Raw genomic sequence first — 21,999 nt, 5'->3', positions numbered from 1 at the left:
GGCATTCCTCACGATCACTGCATTTTGCTGCACCATCTTGCGCAACGGCGAGGACTGTTCATTCAGCGATCGAACTGTAATATATTTCTGTTTTGGATAATCCAAACACTGACTAGTCTTCAAGCGACTAGTATTTCAAAATGTTACTGTAGAAAGAAAAGAAAAATAATAGAGGAAAATTTCAAATTGTGTTCAATTCTGTTTTAAAATTTAGCTTTTAGCAGAGATTGATATCTCGAATTTTTAATTTCGGAATACTTTTGTTATTGGCAATTAATTGGTTTAACAAATATATCAATCTACTTAATAGATTTATTTATAGTTTCTTAATAGTTTCTTAATAGATTTTCATTTCTAATAACAAAACATATTAACTCTCCGGCAACAAACTAAATAATGTGGAGAAAATGATTAAAAGGAAATATGAAAAATTTTGTGATGAGTCATATATGTATTCGCTGAAGTAATAAATGCCAAAATATGATTTATCTAAGTTATTTCAGAGACAATGTTAAGAAGAAAAAAAAAGCGAGAACAATGGAAGTTGCTCAGGTAATTCTTTTTTTTTTGCTGGCTTGAGTTTATTGTTTCGACGAAGGTGGAGTGACAAACTGCCTTTCTTATTTGCAATAAACAACGAATACGATTGTTGTGGCACTTATCAATTCAGTTGGCATAATTAAATTGATGAAAGAAACATTCGTGAATTATATTTATTGCACAGGGAATACTCACTAAAATTCTCAGAAACACGAATTGCGATTAACTAATTCCTAGAAAAATAAAATAACACAACAAAATAATATGGATATTGATCAAAATCATGCTTATCAGATCTTTTCAGGTCTGCGTTTAAGAACGTCACCCATTTGCACTCATGAGCGTCATTTTATCTTTGTTATTTACTGAAAGTTGAGCAAAGATAGAACGACATTGGTGTGGATGATGTTTTTCGAATTAAGGTTATCAACAGCAATTAATAAATGTTAATAAAAACTTGCTTTTTGCATATCATATATTTTGCATAACATCGTAACATTAAATTACATATGTATTCTTACATAAACATCTCTACAGAAAAATCTAGTTCTGATGATGATCAATATATATCTGTAATAGCTCTATTTAACATTTATATAAGAATATTGAATGACGTGACGGTAATATTACATATACTAGACGGAAAAAATGCTGTTGCTTCAATTAAAGTCTACGTCAAATATCTGGATAGTTGTTTTAATAATCCAGATATTTGGTTTAATAAAAATATCATTGAATGAACTATGTATGTTTGTGGCAGCCCGTGACGTAGACTTTAATTGAAGCAACAGCATTTTTTTTTTTCCGTGTATGTATAAATCGTCAATGTAGTAGATGTAATTTCCAGAAGTCTAGAGATTTGCAGATATTTCGCGGGAATTTGTAATTGCGAGATGAAAAAATAATATTCTAGTTTGATAGAAATAAATATTGTTTTATTACTCACAAAGAGAATCTGGGTTGTCAATCTGGGATCTTAATTCTAAATATCTACAAATGAATTTCTTCGGTTCCGTTTCGGACTTTCGGATATAGCAAAAACAGTGATGAAATTCATTTTTACTAATAGATAATAGTTACTCTTTATTATCGAGAATAATCACAAGGAGTGCCATATCTCTTATGTCTTATTACATATGTTTTAGCAATATGATGTGACTTATCTTTTACTTTAGTAATACATGAAATTTACTTGTAATTCTGCACAAAAAATAGATTTTTAGTTTACATTATAATAAAAAATATAGAGTATTTATAAGAAAGCAACCAAACACAAATTTCTTTTTATATGTTACATTTTATAAACCGTGGCTTTGAATGACAATCTCAACAATTCAGAGAGTTTCTAATATCAAAAGTGAAGTAGACTTTTTTAAAATAAATAGATTTTGAAAAAAAAACTGTTGAAAACAGTTAGCGACTAATTCCCCATTGATGGTAGATTCTTTACATGAATTTATTTTCCAATATTAATTAAATTGAATTTATAATTTGTAATTATGTTTATATTAGAAAATAATTTCTGGCGTTTAAAACAAAGAAATGCAAATAAGTAATTATTTTTGTTAAATTGCATACGCATTTGCTTTTTTGTAACATTTACAGAGTAATTTGGAAAGCTGAAAAAGAAATTATATGTAATAGTAAAACAATTTGTTTGCTTTTAAAAAACAATTAAAGAACGACAAACACAACGAACTTATTTTTTAAAGTAGCCCTAGCAAAGGAAAGGCTTTGGAATTTTGTATACTTTGAATATATGCATATAACGCATAAGAAATAAGGCGCTCTTAATGATTTTCGGTAATTAGGAGTAACCATTAGCAAAAATGAAGATCTCTATCGTTTTTATCATGTCCGAAAGGCCCAAAATCCATTTTTGAATATTTAAAATTCGAATTCTAGATTGATAAATGTTCTTTCTCTCAGTCGATCTTATTTTCCTTTAATGTCATTTGTATAAACACTTTGTACATTCTATTGTACATATGTACATTGGAATAAGAATTTAATTTTCAATATGTAATCATGTGCACTTTAATTATTAGTTATATATTACTTATGACTTTGACGTTTACATGAAACTATTTGTAATTGTAATTATAAAAGATAAAAAGAGTTAGAGTGAGTTTAACAAAAAATAGTTGCACAGAAGAAAGTATGAGAGTCATTTCATAAATAATGCACAATATGATAACGCTGCGGACTGGATGGTGTAATCTCAACTAAATTTTTGCACAGTAATAGTAGTGAAGAACTTGAAGAAGCGATACGTGGTTTAAAAAACTTCCATAGTGCGTGTCATTGTGAATTGACGAGTGTTAGAAATGATCTCTGCAGACGTCTCAGGTACAGTGATACGTGAAGATCAACGATCGTACATCGGGCCGAAATTTTTCTTTTCTGCAAATCGTTCGTCAAAATATAGAATACTGTCTGATTATCACAAACTTCACGCAAAGCACTGTGAATGTCAGTTGGATTTTTGGTCACGTAAAGTTTCAATCTTGATGTACGATCGTTGATCTTTACGCGTCACAGTACAGGAGCACAGTGAGGCGTTTGCAGAGGCCATTTCTAACATTCATCAATTCACAATGATATGCACTATGGAAGTTTTTAAGCCGCATATCGCTTTTTCAAATTCTCCACTACAATTGTCCAAAAATTTCGTTGGGATTGCATCATTCAGTCCGTGGCGTTGCCAAATTGTGTATTATTTATGAAATGAGACCCTCGTAGAGGGTTATTAACACATATTGTGTGTGCTCTATATAATATATTTCTCTCCATTACCCGTATCAATCATATTATTTATCATTTTCTCAAACAAAGAATTATATTTATACGATTGTACATAATTTGGATTATATCAATATCCAATGTCAATTAAAATCATATTGTTTTAAGAAGTATAAAGTCATATTCAATTAATTATTTAAATTCTATGTTATTTAATAGAAAAGTTATCTTTGATTTTATTAAGCTAATTTAATCTACATTAAAAAGTATTATGCAAATATGAGTTTAAATATAGTGTGTAACTTTTAATTAAATTTTGATTGACTAATTTAATTTTGTTAAGAAACATTTTTGATATTTAATTCTCTTTATTTTAAAATTGGTTTAAATCACACAGAGAGCATATCGCGTGTTGTATTTTCGTTTATATCTGTATTTTTTTTTTAAATTATATTTTATCATTATTTGATATGTATGTTTGATATTTTTTTTATATATACCACTATTACATACCACACTAATCAAACTTGCAACATTTTTTTTTCTTCCATAAAATACTTGAAATGTATTCAAATTTTTTTTGATACAATTTCTTCTTTATAAATATTTTTCCGATCACAAAAGAAATAATTCAATTAATTATCAGAAATTTAAAGAAAAGTTGTTTTCACGGTCCACCGAGATATTCTTCTAACTGTTTTAAATATCACACATTGGATTAATTGTCACAAATAAAATGTCATAAATAAAATGTATTAACAAAAAAATACAAACTATATAAAACACTGTGTATATTATAGATTCAAAGAAGTTTCAAAGTTATTATATGCGATTATTATAGACATTTTCTGTAGATTTTATCAAGACGTATTCTCCAATACGCGCTACGCGAAGACTGACAGCTTTCTAACTATGCAAACTTTTTTAATATAACACTACTCCTACATATCCCCACGCATTTATGTATAATAGTGAACCAAAAATTATTAATTCCTATGTTTTACAATTCAAATAAAGGCCATCATATTTAAATGGATGCAATTTAACTTATTACGCAACTTTTTATGGATACAGTTCCGAAAATGATAAACCTCCGATGGCGCTGAAATTTTAATCAAAGCTTGTCCTTGACTTGAGTATAAAGCATCTTGAGGGTTTTTTTTCGACGAAGCCCCGTTTGCCCTCTATGTCCCCTCAAAGTTCCAAACATTTTTACTGTATATCACCAAAAATATTGATTTTAGAGAAAAAAATTTCAAACAAAAAATAAAGCTCTTAAAAAATTGAACAAAAAAGGTTATGTACATTTTTTACCCATTATTTTGGGTGTTATGTAATAAAATAATAATTTTAACGTTCTCGTGTAAAAATATATTGTACCAATGTGTCTAGTTCTTTGGTAGTGGAGCTCCCCCGTAGGGCGGGCGGAACACACTGCCTCCACGCATATAATTTTTAATGCAAAGTGAGGTTTCACATGGGTTTACAAGAAGAAATTGATTTGGGAATCTACAACTGAAGGAAATCTATTAATATATTTCCCTATGAATCAGATCCAATACATTGTATTAACACGATAGCGTTAAAATTATTATTTTATCACGTAACTTCTAAAATAATGGGTTTATGTAAAAAAATGTATATAACCTTTTTTGTAGAATTTTTTAGGGGCTTTATTTTTTGCCTAAAACTTTTTTTCGTAAAATCAATATTTTCGGTGATATACAGTAAAAATTTTTGGAACTTTGAGGGAGCATAGGGAGCAAAGGGGGCTTCGTCGGCAAAAAACCCTCAAGGTGCTTTATACTCAAGTCAAGGACAAGCTTTGATTAAAATTTCAGCGCAATCGGAGATTTATTGTTTTCGGAACTTTATCCCTTTTTATTAATACAATCCAATTTTTTTCCAACTATAATGCTGATGATCTAATAAGAAGATGTCAATGTTATTAATTTAGTTATTTTTAGTTATAATGTTACATTTTCAAATTAATCACATTTTTTTTGCTAATTAATTAAATTTTGTTTTGCAAATATAAATATATAAGCATTCAAGATTATATTTTATCTTCGAAATCGAACTTTTGAATTATTTATAAATTATAAATTTATCCATTTCTTTATGTTGATATGCGATATGTTATTGAATCTTTGCATAAAGAAATTTTGTATTCTGAAAGTTTTATTTCTATGGAATGCTTTTATATAAACATCTAATGCTCAATCCAGTTAGAAGTGTAATGTCAGTTTAACGTTGATTCGATGTCTAAGCGGTTGAAAGCCCGTTGGGACGAATTAAAAGTCGATTTTTGTGCCATATTGTTTTATTATTTTTGAATGTTTTGTATTGTCTAAAATTATCTAAATTGATTGTAAATTATATTTTTATTATTATTAGTAATAAATTTGATACAAATTTACATGAATAATAAAAATTATATATTATTATAGTGGTAAAATTAAAAATTTTGGATATATGGATATTTATTTACGAGATACTTACGCATAGATCGGTGCGCTGATAAGTGCTCTCACTATTAGGCACAACACACAATAGAAAAAATATTAAAACGAGAAATAAATAATATTAAATATTAGGAAGAGCAATTTGGAATTATTTTACTTCAAATATGAGAACGGAATAGATTAATTTCCTAATTCATGATGCGTTAATCTATTATATTTTATTTTTGTTTTGAAATAAAATAATTTCAATTTCTTAATATTTTTTAATATTTATTTCTATTTCTAATATTTTCTTTAGTGATATGCATTTCTATGTGTTTATTCTCTTTTTAAGTGCTTTCTATTTAATAAACATCAAAAATTAAGACAAATAGAACAGGCTCCGAAATATTAACAATTTAGAACGAATTAGAATAGGCAATTAGGAGCCAGCGTAGTGTATTGATTTTATTAAAGAGAGAAAAACATATATAATAAAATTAGCAAACGTTTCGGTCTTTTTTTGAGACCATCCTCAGCGCAGACAAAAACAATAAATATCAATTTATATAGCGTTAAATAAAAATTGACATTAAAATCGCAAATAAAGTTGGTAAATAGTTAAAAATAAAATGAAGCTATCATTATTGTCAAGGGTTATAAGACTTGTTATCCGGCGTTTTACTCTTGACAATAATGACGCTTTTATTTTATTTTTAACTATTTACCAACTTTATTTGCGATTTTAATGTCGATTTTTATTTAACACTATATAAATTGATATTTATTATTTTTGTCTGCGCTGAGGATGGTCTCAAAAAAAGACCGAAACGTTCGCTAATTTTATTATATATGTTTTTCTCTCTTTAATAAAATCAATTGCGCTCTATACACTGCGCTGGGTCCTAATTGCCTATTCTAATTCGTTCTAAATTGTTTCTATTTAATAAAATTAGTAGAATTCTTATTTTAATTTTCGTGATTATAATATCTAAATAAAATTATCTAATGACCAAGGCTATTTCGACTTTTAGAGAATCTATTGAGATGATATTGTTTAGAAGTCTTAATCTTGACACAAAGCATTTGAATATAATTAATTGTGGTTGATTTAATGTTTAAATTATATTGAAATATTAGTCAAAGATTTGTCAATAATTTGTACTATTTTAATGTCGATTGGATCAGAATTTCAACTTTACTTTAATATTTGATTTTTGATGTTAATTCGATGTCAAATGAAATATTTGCGACTCTTTAAAAGTAAACTTTTGTGGAAAGAATATATATGTAGATATATAGGAGGTTTTACTCTACGATTTTTTAAAGTAGGATACGGCATTACAGAAACTATTTGTAGTCACGCTTATAATCACTGTATATATAGAGAAAGGTTGTTCAATGCCGGACATTGCTCAATAGAAGATGAATGTTCCTCGTTCCTACTGTTAAATGACAGATACTTATAATAGTTATTAGGTAAAGCTTTGTTTATTAATCATATTTAACCAGAGATTCTAACAGAACTAGATTCACAATTAGTTAATCAGAAATAATTGTTCCCGCATATAATTGTTCTCATTATTGATCACTACTGCTTTTTGTAAAGTGTGCTTTGTTTAATTTATTCGGTGAGTACAATATTCCAATGTACAATTACAAATTTACAATTTTAATATACCTATTTTGACTCTTATTATCACTTAAGCTACATTTTATCACCTAATATATATATATACATATACATACATATACAGGGTGCGGCATTTATAGTGACGCGGGCATATTTTTCGGAAACGAAGTCGGGAGTGATTTAAAAAAAAAAAAAAAAACGTTTTTGATATCTCACTTCATTTCCGAAAAATATGCCCGCGTCACTATAAATGCCGCACCCTGTATATGCAAAAATTGAATAGATATCCGATGATAACTGAAAATGAATTTAAAACTTAATTCTAAATATATATCTAAATATATTTTGGAAAAACTGGTACGCGAATTATTTACCGTTAGGAGAATCTTTTCATAACGGAAGTCAGGTGGAATCAGCTGTATAGATAAGATACATTGCGTGTACAAGATGTAGTCTCGTCAAATAATGCCAGAAAATGTAATTCTAGGTCGATGCGTTTGTGCCATAGTGTTTTCGAAAATTCGAAGAGTTCTATTCTAAGAAATAAATTAATGACAAAATTTTTTATATTGGATCTTGTTTAAATTAAAAATAGATCTCATTTTTAATATTTAATAAAAATTTAATGGTTCATTATTTTTATATAAATAAAGTTTTTAATAAATAACCAAGAAACATTCATGGAAAACTACAGGGAAAATTAATAACATTTTATTTATACCAAGGAAACCACAAAAAAGTCACACATAAGACTGTATTTACTCAAAAAAGCTGTTAAAGTGTGTGTATCTAGGAGAGAAAATGTATGCGTATATATGAATATGGTAATTTCATTAGTAACCAGAAATGAATGACATTAATTATTACACATTTAATATTTTTGCACATTAATATATTCAAAGCAATTCATAGAATTTAAATATCAAGTGTGTAATAATTTTCCTTATACAATGTTGTGACATAAGGAAAGATTTTATAAGGCGTGCACGTCTCGTTAAGTCTAATGAAATCTAGTAATTTTACGAATTGCGTAGATAAAAAGAGAGAAGAGAATATAAAAAATAATTTATTGTTTTATTGTAATGTTTGTAGAATATAATTGTAATTGTGTATGTAGAAAAATTGTGTAATTTGTGTCGTTAAAAAATTCTGTTTAATTTGTCCTCAATCCAAGCAGAATTAAGATAAATCTGAAGAATAACAAAACAAAATATCTGTGATTGAATAGATAATATATTAGTTTTTAATTTTTGCAATAAAAATACGATAACGTCTAGACGAATTGAACACAGAAGACTCACAGACAAATCTATAAACAAATAAATTGACAAAAGAAAAGTGACAAAGTTTTTCACATTCTCTATCTTGTGTACTATTTTCTTGATTTTTCTTATTGTCAGTGAAAGTGGAGTCCTTCAATAGTCACCTTTTGGATCCTTGCGCATTTTCATAAACCACGACGATCTATAAGAGAATGGCTGACCTTTTCGATTGCGCGGTGGCATCGTTAATGTAGAAAAACTTCCGGTCGTAAAATTGGTTAATCATTAACAATTTATGCCACCGTTATGAGAGGAATTTACAGTATCTCGCATAATAACGTAATAATGCAGTTTTCCGAAAATATAAGAGCACTTTCACATATTCATAACAATATTATTCTCATTAACGTTTGCTTGCGTTCGATTTAATAAGCAAGCGCTTATTGTTTTTTTAAAAATTTCTTGCGCGCGCGCGCCGTTCTTTTTGTTTATTTTTCGCTGCATGTTTTATTATATGAAGCACACGATGTATATTTTATTATTTTCTTACTTGCTTTTGTTACCATAATCATCATTATTCCAACTAATTTAATATCAGCAAATTATTTAGAAAGAAAGATATTAAATAAAAATGTTTTATATTTGATAAAAAATATTAAATTTGCAGACAAAAATCATAATTCAAATACTATACATAAATATTAATCTTTTTAAATCAGTTTAATATTCACATGTGATCGTATTGGTTTTAATTCCATCATTAATTCCAGCTTTTCATAATGTAGAGATTAAAATACCTTATAATCTAAGATTTTGAAAGTGAAAATAATTTAAATTACATATAAATTTAAATTCTTCAGCTTTATTAACTTAATTTCAATGAAAGAGTCAGAGAAAGCAATAAACGTAACATAAATTTGATGATTTAATTTGATAATTAATTCGAAATAGACATTTTTATATATAATTATTTTTTGGTATATAGAATTTATGATTATATTGTGACTTTATCTTTTTTAATTTATATTTTATTGTATAGAAAATATTTTTTTTTTATTTTACTTTTATTCTAAATTTAAATTTTATTTTTAAAAGAGATTTTAGTAAATAATACAATTTTTGATAAAAAAATTAATCATTTTAATATTAAAAAGAATTTTAATAAGTTTTTAATTCAACTTTTCACTTTGTAGAAAATTTCAAAATAGCTTCGTTAACAAAATTTGATAAATTTCACAGATTTTCAAGATAATTTTATTAACAATATTAATGCATTTGCAGAAATGGCACTATGTACGAAGTATACTTATATGATATTGCAAATATCATAATAACTTGACCGAACGTTCCGTCTGTAGCACAAGTCCAGCAAAGACTGCATTTGAGTGTTGACCCCGTTTTAGTAGCGCACTAGCTTCACCCGGAATACTGGTAATGGTAAGTATAGAGGTAATGTATAAAGGTGGGGATCTATGGACTGGTGGTAGATTCCTTAAGAGTTTAACAATTGCTTATGCTTGGTAAGATGCGATATTGCGATATTAGGTAAATTATATTTGTACGATGTTTGAGCGATTTTTAAATAATTTATGAGAAAATAAAATACATATATATGTATTTAATTACAAAAATTCCATAATATATTTCATGTTTCTTCGACTAATAAGTTTTTTGCATTCTTAAAACAAATTTAGAGTAACAATTATAAATTTGTTTTAAGAGCATATCACACAGATAAAATATTCAAAATAGATAATTTACATTTGTGATTCAAAATAAAGTTTCACATCTTAGCATGATTTAATATAATGGTATAATGGATAATAATGGTTTGATTAGAGGTCAATTGTAGAGACTATTCAGTTGAGGAGAAAGAACGTTTAGTCGCATGAAGCCTTATTCGAGATTCGAGAAGAATTTTTTTTCAGACTAACAAGAACGAGAGGACGGATTATATAATTAAGAATTATAAAAATATTCTTTATTTTATGACATTTTTTGTCTCAAGTTAACTAGATGAATTATTTTTTTGTTGTATATAATTAACATTATAAATATATATTTTCTTGCATATTAATTATCAGAAAAAGCACGGAATATTTTGTATTTTTAGTTTTGTTTATTATCCGCGAGGGTTTTACGAGATATTTATTATTCAAAATTTTTAATTATCATAATTGATACCAGAAGATAATAGGCGCATCTAGCTAATTATAATTTAAAAAACTCCTTATTAAATGCATAGAAAATGTCTGAACTTTTTAAGAACATTTTTAAGATTCAGTGAGCATAAATGAATGCAAAACGCAACGTTATGCTTGACAATAAAGTATTAATAAGACAGGCACGATATATTCATCTTATCTTAATTTTTTGTTTAATTAATTTGGCTAGACTTCCATATACGACCCACTCCGATTTTGATGAAATTTTACAGGCATGTAATGCTTATTAAATGTAGTCAAATACCGCAAATGCGAATGTGCGGAAACATCTAGTTTCCGAGATATTCAAATTTTAATTATCTATTAAATGAACAATTTTTAAGATTTCCATATAAAAAAAGATTAAAATTCAAAAATATTTTGCTAAAATGTTTCATTTTACAAGTTAATGTTACAAGATGTAAACACCAGCGTGTTAAAATATTATTAAAAAAAAAACAAGATAAACAAATTTCATCGTCCGCAATATTTCAGCCGTCCGCGACGTTTCCATAATTATACGGTTTACATGGGTTTGCAACTTTCTGCGCGAAGCGAGTTATTATTATTTAGATGTTATTATTGTTTACATGTGCTGATTGTATCCAAAAACGTAAGAAAATGAGCTTTTTTTATTTCTTTTTTTTGGGGGAATGATATTATGACATGTTCGTGTTTACAGTCTTGTAACACATTAATAAAATGAAACATTTCAGCGAAATATTTTTAAATAATAGTCTTTTTTTTTATATGGAGATCTTAAAAATTGTCCATTTGGCCAGATAATTAAAATTTGAATATCTCGGAAATTAGACTTTTTCGTACATTTGCACTTGCGGCATTCGACTACATTTAATAAGTGCTACATTTCTGTAAAATTTCATCAAAATCGGAGGTGGATCGTACATGGAAGTCTTACCGAAAGAAGAATTTAGAAATTAAGAGATTAATTGTTCTAACAAACTAAAACTTGTTTTAAAATATATAGATGAGAAAAGGAGAGAAAAGATATTGTCAATCTCCGAAAGGATCCAAGCATTTGTGTGCAGCTTGTGTCAGAACTGTCTAAGGGTTAATAATTTAAAATAAAATATGCAAATACACTTAAGAACACAGCACAGATTGTTTTTAACAGTTTTGCAAATCATTGATTATTTTTATTACAAAGTGTATATTTGTAATATTTAAACACATTTATATCTGTTGTCCTGAAACACACACTCGATCGATACGTAAACTTTTCTCGACTTGTTTAAGGACTAGCGTAAGTACGAATGTACTTTCAGTTTTATAAGGAAACAACCTTGATTTATGAAAGTGGGGGTAAAGAGAAGGAGTCGTTGAACGAGAGACATTCAAGATAAGTGGGGATAAAGGGAAGGAATCGTTGAATGCAGAATATTCAACGTTATTATTTATCAATAAATACTATCTATGCAAATCTAGATCTATTAAATTAACTAAATCTATTAAACTAACTATTTGAAATCTATTTAAAACTATTTGAAATCTAATTCGACTTAATTATTATTTTAAATACATACAGGAGATGTAAGATATGGAATATATTTATGTGAAAAAAAGAATAAATAATATTGTATATAGTGACATGTCAAATCAATCAATAGCAAAACTCGTTCTTAAGAAATAAAATTACTTGTTTAATTATCAATCTTTAGCACTTGTTCAAACTGTCAAAATACACAATTTCCGCGATGATGATTGTACAAAATAACATACATCAGCACAAACTACAAAGAAGCAAATTACTATTAAACGCTCTGTAATTTACATGCACAGAAATTAATCCAGTTGAATTTTATACTTATAACTACATGACCTCTCTTGCTCTCTTTTCGCTTTTTATATTGGCAACCGTTTTCGATAATAATATAAATTAAACTAATTACGCGAGTGCAATAAAAGAAGCATGATCGTTGCGTCGTTTCTGCAAAATTTAGATTTTCAGTCATGATGAAACAATATAAATACACAACAATGTAAATATGTATATACAGAGTGTCCCAGATCTGCATGTCCAAACTAAAGAAGTAAAATCAACACGCCAAAACAAAAAACTTTTCTATTTGGTACTTTGGTCAACTCTCAAAAATAGCGCTTCTTCAAATCAAAATTTAATAAAAATGGGGTATTGCTATTTTTATCAAATTCACGTATTAAAGGCATAAAAATCATTATTCAAATGATAAGAATTTCAAATGATAAGAGTTTTGAAATATTATAAAAGTCTTACACTTATCACAATTTCTTCTTTTTTAATGAAAAAAAGAGAAAAGGTTGCTTTTAGTGGGTTTTTCAACAATTTTTAGTAAAAACGTCATTTTAAACTACAGCTGTTCATCTTCTTGTATTTTTTATTATTAAACAAATTAATTTCTGACGCTTATTGTTAGTCAAGTTAATTAGAAATTATAAAAATGTTTTGTAAAAATCTTTGTATTTACACATAACACACACGTATACATCTCTCTTAATATAATTTATTTTATCATAATTTGTTTTTAACTTGTAGATTTTATTAATAAAAATTATACAAAGGACATTTTAAAAAGCTTTTATGATACAATTTCAAGAGATATAATCGTTTATTAATATTACTTTAGATAATTCTGTAGCTAAAACAATGAAAGAATGAATCAATATTGCACAACAATAAAGTTCGATAATTTTATCTTGATTTTATCGTGACTTTTTTTGTTTCAAAAATATTGTCTATGGATTTGTTTTTATACCATTAAAATTCGATGATAATCATTATTTTAAAATGATATAATAATACAATTTGTGTGTATATGTTATTAATATTTTTGTATAATGCTTCAACAATTACTATTATTAGAATTCGACATTATATGGAGAAATAAAGTTTGAAAATATATAACAATAAAAAATGCGAGATTGATTGCTCCTATATATTGATAACCCACAGACTTTTCGGCTGAAATGTAAATATCTTGAAATAATCATGTGGCTCTGATCATTCTTATCATCGGAGGCCGGCTAACGTAAAAGCATTATTATCTACGAGTGCACCTGTTAATGAGCAACCAGATATACTTTCCCTTTTATGATGCAAAAGCAGATGCAACAAAGTCAATCAACAGGCTCTGAATATATTTAATAATTAAATAATGTCTTAATTGTGACATTTGTAGTGTTTTATATTTATAAAGTCGTTATTTCGCAAAAAGTAGGCTTTTCTAAGTCTTAACTTAATTCATCTGACAATGAGAGAGATTTCCAGAATGATACGCAGAAAAAAATAAACTTTCTCGTCGTTGGAAAAAGGCGCTGATGGCTCGAAACGAAAACTGGTTTGCGCAGTACCTGGTTGACCTTGTCTCTCTTTGGAAATGGAGCCGCTGCTCCTGTTTCCAAACAGAAGATTTGCGATTTACGTTGCAGATGATTGCATTCTGCATATAATTACCGGTTGCATGATTTTTAACGCATCACTTTATAAGATAAAAACTGCTCATTTGCATGACTGAGTATAAAAAAATATAGTTCAAAAACAATTATGTAACTATTTAATGGTATGAGACAAATCTTATAGCAGTTTTCACTGATGAGAGAAAACGAAAGCGTGATCGGTGTGTTTCAAGATGATTTTAGCTTTTTGAGCATTCTCTTTGTGCGTCATTTCCGCTATACGAAAGAAAGTCATAATTGTCGAGTTGCATAACGGTTACCAAGAGAAATGCAAATCATATATTTTTGACAGTAATTTTGATGTAGAATAATATTTAGAAGTTTGTTTTTAATTTTTCTATATAAATCTTTGTATTTACACATAACACACACGTATACATCTCTCTTAATATAATTTATTTTATCATAATTTGTTTTTAACTTGTAGATTTTATTAATAAAAATTATACAAAGGACATTTTAAAAAGCTTTTATGATACAATTTCAAGAGATATAATCGTTTATTAATATTACTTTAGATAATTCTGTAGCTAAAACAATGAAAGAATGAATCAATATTGCACAACAATAAAGTTCGATAATTTTATCTTGATTTTATCGTGACTTTTTTTGTTTCAAAAATATTGTCTATGGATTTGTTTTTATACCATTAAAATTCGATGATAATCATTATTTTAAAATGATATAATAATACAATTTGTGTGTATATGTTATTAATATTTTTGTATAATGCTTCAACAATTACTATTATTAGAATTCGACATTATATGGAGAAATAAAGTTTGAAAATATATAACAATAAAAAATGCGAGATTGATTGCTCCTATATATTGATAACCCACAGACTTTTCGGCTGAAATGTAAATATCTTGAAATAATCATGTGGCTCTGATCATTCTTATCATCGGAGGCCGGCTAACGTAAAAGCATTATTATCTACGAGTGCACCTGTTAATGAGCAACCAGATATACTTTCCCTTTTATGATGCAAAAGCAGATGCAACAAAGTCAATCAACAGGCTCTGAATATATTTAATAATTAAATAATGTCTTAATTGTGACATTTGTAGTGTTTTATATTTATAAAGTCGTTATTTCGCAAAAAGTAGGCTTTTCTAAGTCTTAACTTAATTCATCTGACAATGAGAGAGATTTCCAGAATGATACGCAGAAAAAAATAAACTTTCTCGTCGTTGGAAAAAGGCGCTGATGGCTCGAAACGAAAACTGGTTTGCGCAGTACCTGGTTGACCTTGTCTCTCTTTGGAAATGGAGCCGCTGCTCCTGTTTCCAAACAGAAGATTTGCGATTTACGTTGCAGATGATTGCATTCTGCATATAATTACCGGTTGCATGATTTTTAACGCATCACTTTATAAGATAAAAACTGCTCATTTGCATGACTGAGTATAAAAAAATATAGTTCAAAAACAATTATGTAACTATTTAATGGTATGAGACAAATCTTATAGCAGTTTTCACTGATGAGAGAAAACGAAAGCGTGATCGGTGTGTTTCAAGATGATTTTAGCTTTTTGAGCATTCTCTTTGTGCGTCATTTCCGCTATACGAAAGAAAGTCATAATTGTCGAGTTGCATAACGGTTACCAAGAGAAATGCAAATCATATATTTTTGACAGTAATTTTGATGTAGAATAATATTTAGAAGTTTGTTTTTAATTTTTCTATATTATATATTATTATATTATTTTCTATCTTTAAATCTCAACAAATATTGGAAAATTCAACTTCATGAAACATTTAAAATTGCTACATAATTTCAATTTAGAAATTAATTTGTTTAATAACAAAGTTTGAGAAAATTATTTATATAAATTTCTGCAGCTTAAAATTATTTTTCTGTATTTTTCTGAAAAAGATTTAGATTACATTTTTCTTTAAAAACTTGATAAAAATAAAATTATAAAGGAGTAAAGGGTAGACGAGTAAAGAAAAATGCATGGATGCTGTGCTGATTTGACGTATTAAGAACCCAGATAGTAATTAAGTTTTTCATGTTATAATTCAATGTTATCTCAACAAATATTGAAACCTACAGCTTTATGAAACATTTAAATAATTAAATGTCACATTAAAATAATTCCTTATAAAAATATGTTTCGGTTTTTAAGAAACATGTGCGATTTTTCAAGTAATAATAAATGTTTGAATACTTTAAAAATTGGAAAAGTTTTTTATCTGATATATATCATAATTTAGAAATCTAATCCTCTTCTTTTTCAATATATAAAATTGGTAATATGAATTTTACAAACTTGATAAGAAATTACATTAAAATAAAAGAAAAATAAATAGTAAAAAATAAGATTTATTATCCGCTATGTAAAACTGAAAACAATGTTTTTGATTTTTTTAATCGTCTTTGTTTTTAAACTTTTTATATTTAATTAAAATAAGATTGCGTGTGTAAAAACGATATTTTGTATTAAAAAAGAAAAAAAAATTTTACTAAATATTCTAAAAAAATTGCATAATTTATTTTCTCGAAAATTACAAAAAAAACTGTATAAAGACATATGCGACATGTTTTGTATTTAACGACATGATACATAAATGCGTCTTTTTTCCATTAGCAACTATTTTTGCAATTAAGACTTAAATTATAGTTTTTTAGATCTCACCGTAGTGTTTACAGCAATGATAACTATTTTTCTGATTTTTTGCTATAAAAGATTGCAAGGTGAACTTCTCAGGATTATCAACAAGCATTCTCAGTAATGTACGTCATATTTATCACAATGACTGCAATTAGTACAATATCATCAACAATTAGCTGGTGCAATTATAGAAAAATAAATAATACAATAATAAAGAAAGAAAAAAAGGATATAGTTTAAATAAAGATTATATTAAAATCTTTTTTTCTTGCGCTTTCTTTATTTGAATTGTTTTAATTACCGTTTTTAAAACATTTTGGGTGTTTAAAAAGCTTTATTTTTTTAGATTTTACTATTAATTATAAACAGTTATGTATTTTACATGTTACAACTTTATAATACCTACCAAAAATTAGATAAATTATTTTTTTACATTATTTCTTATCATAGTTTTAAATGTAATATTTATTACAATCATATTTTAAGAGAATCTTGTCTTGCATATTGCCATTTACAAAATATCGGAAACGCGGTTTGTGAATCAATACACTGTGCTTTTATACCGTATATTCTGTGTATATCTCGCCTACGCGCGTCTATGGCCATGTATATAGACATCAAATATTAAAATTATCAAATATTGAATGAAGCTATGTAAGCTATGTCACGCCTGTACTTGAAATATCGATGTGCTGTTCGTTCTACTACTCGTTGTACTTGTTGTTTTATGGAACACTTTGCATATAGTCTGCTTTAACTTTTAAATTTTGCGGAGAGACGGAGAGAGAACACCGCAATGAATAATTAATAGAATATAAATTACAAAAAATAAGATCTCTCTTACATACATAATATATATAGGTATATATACATATACATTGTCCAAATAGAAATAAAGCTATCTAAAACTTACGAAAAGAAATAATATTCACAAAAGCAGATAAAACCACACAGTGCATATGTGCCCAGTGTATATACAGGGTGTATCTGAAATGATGCACTAAACTTTAAGAGCGTATTCTAGAGGTCAAAATAAGACTTTTTTTTTCTTATGAACATGGGTCCGCAAATGAACCCCCCTCCGAGCTAAAATTCGAAAATGTGTGAAATTGACCAAACACTCGCAACGCAAATTTATTTATCTCTCAAGAGAGGGTAATAGGTAACATCAAAACCAAGATCTGCCATTTTTTTTTCTGAAATACAGCCAATTTTTAATTTTTTCCCCAAACTTTAGGGGCCTCTTGCTCGGAGGAGGTTTCATTTGCGGACCCATGTTCATAAGAAAAAAAGTCTTATTTTGATCTCTAGAATATGCTCCTAAAGTTTAGTGTATTATTTCAGATACATCCTGTATAAACATGATTATATAATTTAGAAGTGTGTATGTGTGATCTTTATATCATTCGATATTAAATAATTTCATTATAATTTTATAACTGGGTTATTGGAAAAAGATCCACTTTATGGATCTTTGTTTAAACACTAGCTTTCATAAATTTTTGTTTTTATTTTATCTGGATCTCACCTATATATGCAATTTTGCACATGATGCAGTTTTTATATGTTCTTTCATCATACGTGATTTTTTAAATTTTTGATTAGAATGAAACGAGTTGTAAAAAATATGTTCAGCAAAACATCTCATACTATTATTATTATCATCGTTATTTACCGAGGAAAAAATGGCTAACAAATAAGACAGCTCTAAAAAGAGGATCGCCTTGACGTGTTCACGGCATAACTCTTCTTATTATTGGCAAACAAAAGAAAATCATTGAAATAGTGACTCTTTCTGCGGATGTAATTTGTATTTTTTTCATTTTTATATATATTTTTTTATAAATTTTATATTTTTTGTACATTTTATGACGTTTTATACTACATTTTATTTCGTTTCATAAAGCCTTTGTACTGAAAATGAATGCAATTTCGTAAATGCGCACCGATATGTGTATTCTGCTTATCATGGTTGAATATACCATGCGTGAATATTGCAATAAAGATTTCCAGAGCACAGTTCCGGTTTCTAATCGAATTTCACTCGCATTCAGTAATATTGCGAAAAAAAGGCATTGAACGTTACTTTTTTCGTTTCGCTAAATAATCAATAATTGTTATTGTTATATTTTTTATTTAAGATTAGATATACTAAAAAATCTTTTTGTTTAAATAAATAAATATATATATATATATATATATTTGCATCTTTTAGCTGCAAATTGTAGATGTTCTATATATCGAGCATTTGCAATTTTCAAGCAAGCTATCTCGTAATTTATCTTAATAAATGTTATATTTGTTTTATTTATATAATGGATCATGTAATGTCAAATTATATAATACTATTACTATACTTTGTATTTTAGATAGTGAGATAGAAAATTGTTATATGCAATTATAAGATATTTGTTACAGATAAAATCAATTTTTAGGATTTCTTTTTAGACAAACACAAAGTGTATAAAAAACTTGAATAAAATATTGCCATGTTTAACACATGATATAATCAGTTTTTCCGCCTTTCGAGGTTTTATGGCTTGAATCAGTAAAAAGTTGTTTATCTTAAGATATATAATACATTCAGTTTAAAATATCTATTTTTTAATATTGTTTATTCTACAAATATGATTATTTATTCTATTGCTTCGTTTTGTATGTAAAATGCATATTACATTAGTTTCAATCTTACACCACGCTTTTATAAAATAGAAATCTTACAATCGAATTCATATAATCCTTATATGTATATAAATCATTATGTACTACATTTTTAGTCGCATTTTATTTAATTTTATTGTAAGAACTATATTGCTAATAAAATATACTAATAAAACCAGTTTAATCATCCAATTCTATTTTTTTAAAGTGCGTCATCTCATTCGCAATCTTTCTTTTGCTTGAAAAAAAAAAGAGTAATTTTTAATGAGAACAAAAGATCTTTCGGGAATTTCCCCTATCTAGACAGACTGGTTTCGGATCGTTTTTCCTTGAGAACACAACATTGAAGAATTATTTTGAATAATAATAATTCGGTTTAATTTCGCTATATATTATAATTGTGGCAATTTTTTAATTTCCATCTAAGATGAATTATTTAACATTCTGCGATTTTTTGTTTTACTTTTTATGAGGCACAAATCATCGCAACTCGACGATCGTCTCGATCTGGAATATCTCTTTAAATGAATATTTTATCAGTCGAACATTTAAAATTATGTTGGCTTGGGCACGTATTGTTTGAATATTTTCTCAGAATGATCCCGAGATCTGTTTAGATAGCATTAAAAAAGCGTTAAAGCTTGCCCCTCTAAGAGAAACTGTTTTGCTCAAAAAGAATGATTGCACAAACAGTATTTGAGTGTCCGCGAAGTCTGACTGGGCCAAGCAGAGCCAGTTCTCGCTGAGCCTCGTCGTGGTCAGGCGACCACTTCTACTCTCGTACGGCCTCTAGGTTTTCTGGTTGCATTCTCCAGTTCGATCTTCCGTCAGTCAGTTTCTGAACGAGATAAATACGCGGAATATATCGAATCTCGCAATCGTGATCGAGTACACAGTGTCTTCACATCATTCTGTCTCTTAGGACTAAGAGTCCTTTATAATACGATTCTGTGAGTGAGACTTTAGTTCCCCAAAGTGATTCTGTAAAAATGTTTTTTGAAATTTTAAATTAAGAAATTAAATCTCTGATATTATTTACGATATTATTTGATAATCAATGTTCGTATTTTTATGTTGGAGTGTATTACATCGGTCAAGATAATATCAAATTGTGATTTTACAGAAATAGAGTGGATCTAATAGATCTTTATTAATTTAGTATCTTGAAACTTAATGAAATTTTGTGTATCAATTGTTTTTCTTTACTGTAATATACTATTTAAAATCGAGGTTTGATATTGCACACACACACACACACACGCACAAAAATGTTCTTCGGAGAATTTTTTAAAGTAAATAATTAAATGAATATTTTAAATTGAATTTTTGACACTTCTGCAAGTCAGTTGACAAAGAATTTTTTCAGATTTGATGCAATTTTGATCTTGTTTTCAAAAATAGATCTTCCAAAATCTCATGCTTGGACATTTAATTGCAATTGTTGATCATTTGTTTTCGTCTTAGTTAATATAGAAGTTTATGAAAATTTCATAGATTTTACGTTAGAGATAAGTTGTTCTTAATTAAAATATTAAACTTTTGATACTCTCTCATGCGGAAGTCAATCAAAATCTCAAAGAATCTCAGTGTCAACTGACAGATAGGAAGTAGCAACAACTCAATCTATAAATTTAAAATAAATTTAATTTTTATTTTGGATCTTCTAAAATTAAAAGATCCCCACCCCATTTCTTTATCTATAAATATTCAAAATTTTATCTATGAATTAAAATACTAATCATGCTAAAATATATTACACCAGGAACGGAATATGCATTTCTTAAGAAGAGGCAAAAACTGAAGATTTGGATGCAAATGTTATTAAAAATCAAACGTATTGTAAGGATTATCAGCGATCATTCATAATAATGGCTGGAAAACTGGTTCCGCGGAATAATAGAGCAAGTAAAAAAATTATTAAAAAATAGACTATACACGCAAAATATAAACTTTAAAAATAAATTGTTCAAGATATTTATTGAAAATAGAAGAAAAATAAAGATTGCTTATATATAAAACATGTCTAAAATATTTAAATAATTTGAAAAGATTAAGAAGATATGTTCTGAAAAAAAACAGTGAAAAAAAAGTGAAAAAAAGCTGCTCGCAAATATATCTTTGAAGAATCTTTATCGATACTTCTTAACAAGATATGCTCAAGGACAGTCGAACGAATAAACAGAAGAATGATTTAAGCAAGAAAAGATCATTCAAAGGTGCTCGCTAGTTGACTTCGCACCGATCTCATTTTTCAAAGAAACTTTGTTCGAAGAAATAGGAGGCATTTTTATCGTTAAAATCTTGCAGGTTAGTACAGCCGCCGATTGCAAATCTTATTGAGTCATTATACCTGGAATGTTGTTCATATATTAATGATTCATTTTTCCAAGAAAAAAGATAAATTACAGTTTATGACTAGTATGTATATGTATATATATATATA

The 21,999-nt window shown here is 27.4% G+C and overlaps 2 protein-coding genes across 2 annotated transcripts in view; one reads left to right on the top strand and one right to left on the bottom strand.

Annotated features, from left to right (window-relative positions):
• LOC115240464 (ABC transporter G family member 23-like) overlaps nt 1-9,586 on the bottom strand; it is a 16,080-nt gene extending 6,494 nt beyond the window's left edge. The window contains 2 exon segments of the mRNA XM_029815623.1: nt 1-74; nt 8,786-9,586. Of these exon segments, the coding sequence (XP_029671483.1) occupies nt 1-74; nt 8,786-8,864 (153 nt within the window). The 5' untranslated portion in view covers nt 8,865-9,586.
• A 10,652-nt stretch (nt 9,587-20,238) lies between these two features.
• Nucleotides 20,239-21,999, top strand: part of LOC115240053 (ABC transporter G family member 20-like) — a 12,863-nt gene continuing 11,102 nt past the window's right edge. The window contains exons 1-2 of the mRNA XM_029815014.1: nt 20,239-20,506; nt 21,319-21,863. The gene's annotated coding sequence lies outside the window, so the exon portion shown is untranslated. The remainder of the gene's footprint in view (nt 20,507-21,318; nt 21,864-21,999) is intronic.

Source organism: Formica exsecta, unplaced genomic scaffold (genome assembly GCF_003651465.1).
Source record: "Formica exsecta isolate Colony F162 unplaced genomic scaffold, ASM365146v1 scaffold117, whole genome shotgun sequence".
Taxonomy (NCBI): domain Eukaryota; kingdom Metazoa; phylum Arthropoda; class Insecta; order Hymenoptera; family Formicidae; genus Formica; species Formica exsecta.
This window is presented reverse-complemented; position numbering and strand designations above follow the sequence as displayed.